This window comes from Gorilla gorilla, chromosome 3 (genome assembly GCF_029281585.2).
Source record: "Gorilla gorilla gorilla isolate KB3781 chromosome 3, NHGRI_mGorGor1-v2.1_pri, whole genome shotgun sequence".
Taxonomy (NCBI): Eukaryota; Metazoa; Chordata; class Mammalia; order Primates; family Hominidae; genus Gorilla; species Gorilla gorilla.
This window is the reverse complement of record NC_073227.2, coordinates 74,325,996-74,331,995: the sequence shown is the minus strand read 5'-3', so window position 1 is coordinate 74,331,995 and position 6,000 is coordinate 74,325,996. Positions and strand designations below refer to the sequence as shown.

Here is a 6,000-nt window from a genome sequence, read left to right as displayed (position 1 = left end):
GAAACTAAGTTAAACTAGCTAGCTAACCAGCTGAGGCTCTGCTCCCCACCGCTGTTTTAATGAATGGATAGGAACGATTTACAATCAGCACATTTTTTGATGGTGTATAAAAGAGCTTGCTTCGAAAGCGCTTAAAGATGGTCGAAATGGTTTCCTAAGTAGTTGAACCTGTTTCTGTAGCAGAACACACACTTTTGAAATAGTGCCAAACTAGGTCAAGAAAGTCCCAATTAGAGAATTCAGAATTAAATGAAGCTTTAGAGTGCTCAATGACTCTAAAAAAAAAGTACTAAAATACATACTGCCAAATCTTATCCAAACCTGAGGGATTAACTTTAATTTGTGAACATCCTGGAGCTAAACTTTATTAACTTGGGTACCCACCCAGTGGGTCAAGGAACAAAGTAAAAGCTAGAAGTAAGAAGTACTGAAATTTTAGCTACAAGTTTCATACAGGTAAACCCAAGGCGCTACAAATGAAGAATTAAAGGAATGAAAGGCGAAAGAATAAAGGGGCCAAAGAGGTGATCTCCTGAGAGCCTAGCCCCAAACTTCTATAGAGACTTAACTTCTGCTTTTCTGGACACGCGTGGGCACCCAGAACCCCGAATGGGGAGGAATGCTCTAGACGCTCTGCTGCCCTCCAGCCCGCGCGGCGGCGCGTCTCAGTCCACCCCTGGGGCGCGCGGCTGTCACCCAGGGCGGGGCGGCGCGGGCGTTGCCACGACGCGGGCTGCGCGCGTCCCTGGCAGCCAACCCGTCCACGTCAAGGTTTGTTTAATAATCGCCAGGGTATTTATGGCCGGGCTCAGGCGGCTGCTGGGGAGCCAGGAGACCGCGCGGGGCGGCGGATGAGGCGCGGCGGCTGCGGCCCAGGGCACCTCCCCTCTGGCTTCCCGAACCCGGCCAGGTCCGACCCGAGGGGGAGGATGGAAACACCTGCCGCGATCTGAGCCCCCCAGAAGAGAACACCCTTCCCGCCATATCACCCCACGGTCCTGCGGAGGCCACCGCCTGGTCCCCCCAAGTCTCCATCGCGCAGCGTGGGGCCGAGAGGAATAGTGAGCGATGGCGGAAAACCTGAAAAGACTGGTCTCAAACGAAACTTTACGAACGTTGCAGGAAAAGCTAGACTTCTGGCTGAAGGAGTACAACGTGAGTCTGTGTGAAAAACCCCGGGGGTTCGCCCTCCCATAGGTTCCAGCGCAGCCCTTGTCGGGGATTTCTTAGGGCTGGAGTTGGTGGCCACTTTGCAAAGCCTCCGCGGTTGCGATTCCTAACCAGGATCTCAGCTTTCGACCGGGATCGCTGGGGAAGGAAGGACATGTGTGTACGTGCCCTTGTCTCCGAGCTTCGGGAGGCGGCGCGCAGGCGGCCTGCGGAGCGCAGCACTAGGCTGCGGAGACTGGAGAGTGCTTCCAATCAGTGGTAACTAAGGACGCCAGCGACCTAGCAATAGGGAAGCCCTGCTGTCCGCGGCTGGTCTGGTCATGCCCGCCACTCTTTCCCATCCCCCTTGCCAGCGCAATCCACACCGCCTGCTTCCCCAATCCCGAATTATTTTTTACTACAACCCTCTCCTGCCCAGGGTTTGTATCATAATGGATTTGTATAAACACACACCCAGGAGTTATTTACCCAGAAATCAGCGAAACGGACACTTGTTAACGTTGCGGGTTTCACTTGCGTGCTGGTGGGCCTGGAAATTGAGGCACAGTTCCAACACCAGGGCGGATTCAGGCCTTTTTCCAGGCATTTGTGAGAAGCCAGTATTCTGTCACCAAACCCATGAGCACTTTTCAAATCTCATTAATCCCTACTCGCACCCTGCCTCCCCATAATTCCCCCCTTCCCCCAAATAGAACTGTGAGTGTTGAATTTGCTTTACATTCGGTCGGTCCGTCTTAAATAGGGATTTCCCCTCCTACACAATAAGTGGAGCGGTCAGGCAAAAGAACTGTGGACCGGAAATTAGCCCCCCCTTGTTTCTACATTTGGCTCTGCATAGAACTAGCTGAATGACGGAGTCAAATTATTTTACTTCTCTGGGTCTTAGTACCTCATCTGTGAAATAGCAGAGATTGGTCTAGATGATATGTAAATTTCCTGTTCAGATTTTAATTTTTTGAGCCTAGATTAGCTTGTTTCTGAGATCCTGCCTGTTATGAGGTCCTTAGGCTTCCCCATTCACCCTTTAACCAGTGCTCCTGAAGTGGAGGGGAGCTCAAAGAACAGCTACAGCTTTCTCCTTAGCCTTCCTTTCTAATGCTTCCTGTTCAGTCTCTTTGCTCCCTTTTAAAGAACCAGCGCTGACCATTCCTTCTCCATTAAGAATTCTGGAAAGTTAAAATGACCTCTTTATCATAAAAGACTTGGGTTCCCCCCAACTAATTTTAAAAGTACCTACTACTTAGTCTCAGGAGGTTGAGAATAAGAAATTCTAACATGTATACAGTATTTACCCCTTTTTTTTGCCCAGTGGCCTAACTAAACTCTGAATTTTAAAAAAACATGTTGTTTGTCACAATGTTTATTACGAATAACACTAGGATTTGTCTGGAACTAATAAACAATTATTTTAGAAACTCCCTGTAAGTGATGAGAAGTGCCTTAGTTTATTACATTTTCCTGTCTTGATAACATCCCATTCTCTGCTCTCATTAAAACCATTTCCATCCAGCTGTTCCCTTCATCTCTCTACAGTAGAGGCTGCACTCACAGCCACCAGTGTTTTTCATACCTTGTGGCCACTCCCCAGGTTCCATCATTTCTCTTGAGTTTGCAGGCATCATTATCACATTGGAACGTTGACACCTGTATTCTTCCCCCTCCACTCCTGCTTCATCTGTTACAAATATGCTGATGAATCTTATTTCTATAGGATGTGTTCCCATCTGAGCTCTCACTTCTCCAACTGCCCATTGGACATCTTTCAATAGTGAATGCTATTGAAATGCTCAAAATGCTCAAAGTCAAGTCTGTCCAAAATGGAATTTAGCCTCTCCCATGCCCCAACCACAGGTCTCATTTTTCTAAGTCGTCTTCATCATTATATAATCCACTCCCTTTTCACCATCATAATCTGTTGGTTCTAACTTCAAAGTTCATACGGAATCTAAACACTTTTCACCACCCCCACTGCTACCACCCTTCTCCATCCTTGATCATCTTTCACCTGGATTATTACAAAAATAACAACCCAAAGAGATGCTTCTAAATGTCAAGTCAGATCAAGTTACTCTTTTTGCAAGACACTCCAAATTTCCTATTTCAGTCAGAAGAAGCCAAAGCTCCTACAATGACCTTCAAAGTCCTACACAATTGTGCCCCTTTAAGCTCTTTAACCTTATCTGTTACTCTCTCCCTTGCTCAGCCCACTCCAGCAGTACCAGCTTTATTGCTCATCCTAGAGCAATGCTGTCCAATAGAACTTTCTATGATGACAGACAGGTTCTATATCTGCATTGTCCAATAAGGTGACTATTGGGCACTTGAAATGTGGCAAGTACACACTGAAGAACAGAATTTTTAATTTGACTTGAGTCCAATTTAAATTCAGATAGCCACATGCAGCTCATGGCTGCTGTCTCAGACAGCACAGTTCTAGAGATGTGGACATGCTTCTGCTTCAGGGCATTTTGCACTCACTGTTTTCTCTGCCTGAAAAACTTTTCACCTGTTGATATTGGAGTGAGATAGTAACATACTCACTTTCTTAGGAGAGCTTTATTTCTTAGAAAGGGTAACAACCTGCAGGCTGGGAAGCAGGCCCCTGCTGAAACCAGAGGCAGGCACTTGGAAGTAGGAAAGGTAAGACAGGAATTAATGATGAACGGGTTGGCCACATGTATACATATTCAACAGGTAATATTCACGAAGAGGGAACGCTCACAAGCATAGTAAGCAAACATGCATGTTACGTTCATCCTATATTCATTTTGGGGTAGAAGCTTAACATTTAAATGTATTACAATTAGGCCCTGTACATCAAAGGTGGAGGCAGGGACATGAAGGAACTTAGTGTACAGCCTCTGTGGACCAGCCAGAACCAGCCTATGGTCCGTGATCTCTTATCAAGAGAAAGTTACTGAAATCAGTCTCTTATCCAGTTGAAGTTGCAGTTATGGACTGTGGAACGGGAGGGGATCAGTTAGTCAGAGTCTGGTGGTCAGTGAGTTGCAATTGTTTTAACATTGTTTATCTCGAGGCCAGTACTTGCTTAGCTACTAGATAAAAAGAAAAAACCTTTTGACAATTAGAACATGGTTGATTCTTTATGTGTAGGGGTATGTGACTTAATCCTTGCCTGGCATGACCTTAGGTCTTTATCTTATTGCTGTAAAGAGTCTGTTATATTAGTCTTAAGATCTCTATTTTAACAGTAGCTTCATGCAGTCCAGAAAATTTTGCCTGTAACAGAACTAGCAGTATTTTTGCAGCAATCATGGTAGCAAAAGGAGGCTCTTAGCCCATATTTGTGTGACAGGGGTTAGTGACTTTAAAAGAACATGTCTTTATGTTAATAATGTTGGTGGTTATATTCCTGAATATTTTATTCTTTTCATTAACTCTTGCTTTCCTGTCTGCACAAAGCCATTAGAATGTGTTTGAAGTTTACTTATTTCAGTTCTACACTTATAACATGGAAAGTTCTTATTCATTTCCCTGCCTTCATTCATGCCCACTTCCAATCCAACTTTGATACAGCTGTTTGAGGCATCATTTTTATGGCTCTCATTGCCAATACTAGTGATTCTTAACACAGGCAAGGCATTGTCTGTTTTTAAAACTTACCTACAGGACTCAATGCATTTTACTTCACAATATAGCACACATAAACCCTTATACTTAAAAACTCAAGTTTCACTAATAATTCTTACCTTTACTCATTGTGGTGTGTTTTTCTATTTTCTTTTTAGTATTATTTGCTGTTTGAGACTCACTAAATTGATTTTGTTACCCACTAATGCTGTGGTTATCAATCTTCATTGCATATAGGAATTGTCTAAAAAGCTTTTATGTTTCCAATGACCAGGCCCCACACGAGAGCAATTAAATCAATTTCTAGGAGTGGGAGCCCACAAAGCTACTCAGGCAAAGGCTTTCCTGAAACTTCGTGGCCCTTACCAGCTTCTCTTTTGAGTTTTACCTCTGAAATCTGGACCAATTTTTATTATAGTAAGTAGCATGTGTTTTTGCATTTATTTTCATGTTTATCTTAGACTCTAAATTCCTCCAGGGCAGGAGACATTGTGTCCCTAGCATCTACTGCATAGTGGCATCTCCATAAAATTTCTTGAGAGTATAAATGCATTAATAAACCATGCCCTTCTGCTTCTTGAAACCATCTGCTTCTTTGGCCTTCTTATTCTTCTTCGTCTTGCTTCCTGGGTATCCTCTCATTTCTGATTGCTCTTGTTTTGTTTTTTATCCACTGGCTCTTCTTACTCAGACCACTTCTGACATAGCAAAATTGCCCCTCGTTCTGCCCTCAGCCCTCTCCTCACTCTTTCCTCTCCCTGGTAATCTCATCTGTGCATGTGGCTTCTGCACTCTCCCACTTGCTGAAGCCTCCCAAAGCCACACCTCCCAGTCCTGTCTCTCTTCTAAGCTCCAGACTTACTTTCCATCTGCTTTGGGGAAAGCATTGTGTTTGAGAGCTCAGCTCCAGTGCTGGAGGCTGCAGGAATGGGTCTCCACTATTGTCTCTTCAAATTACTTAATTTGTTTTTCCTCAGTGGTGAATTTTGGATGATGATGGCATCCCATTTGTAGGATTGTTCTAAGGATTAAATGGAGCCATGTATATAAAGCTCTTAGCACAGGGCCTGGCTGGCATAGAGTAGGTGATCAGTAATTATTAGGTACTACTACTGGACATTTCATCCGAAGGTCCTGCAGGCCCCCTGACTTGTTCAAACCCAAACTCAGGATCATCCCTCTCATACCTCTTACTCGTTTCTAAACTCTCCGACCTTCTTAGGTAATGCTGAAATCGGT

The 6,000-nt window shown here is 44.5% G+C and overlaps 1 protein-coding gene across 6 annotated transcripts in view; it reads left to right on the top strand.

The window, feature by feature from the left end:
* Positions 1–627: 627 nt before the first annotated feature.
* Positions 628–6,000, top strand: part of SPATA18 (spermatogenesis associated 18) — a 45,977-nt gene continuing 40,604 nt past the window's right edge. For 3 of the 6 annotated variants that reach the window (XR_008678733.2, XM_063705304.1, XM_004038665.4), the window contains exon 1: positions 668–1,155. Coding sequence is in view for 3 of the 6 variants with exons in the window: in XM_063705304.1 (XP_063561374.1) it covers positions 1,069–1,155 (87 nt within the window). In the remaining 3 variants the exon portion in view is untranslated. Of the gene's footprint in view, positions 1,156–6,000 lie in introns of all 6 variants that reach the window. The other 3 variants (XR_002005761.4, XR_008678732.2, XM_004038664.4) reach the window with 2 other exon arrangements.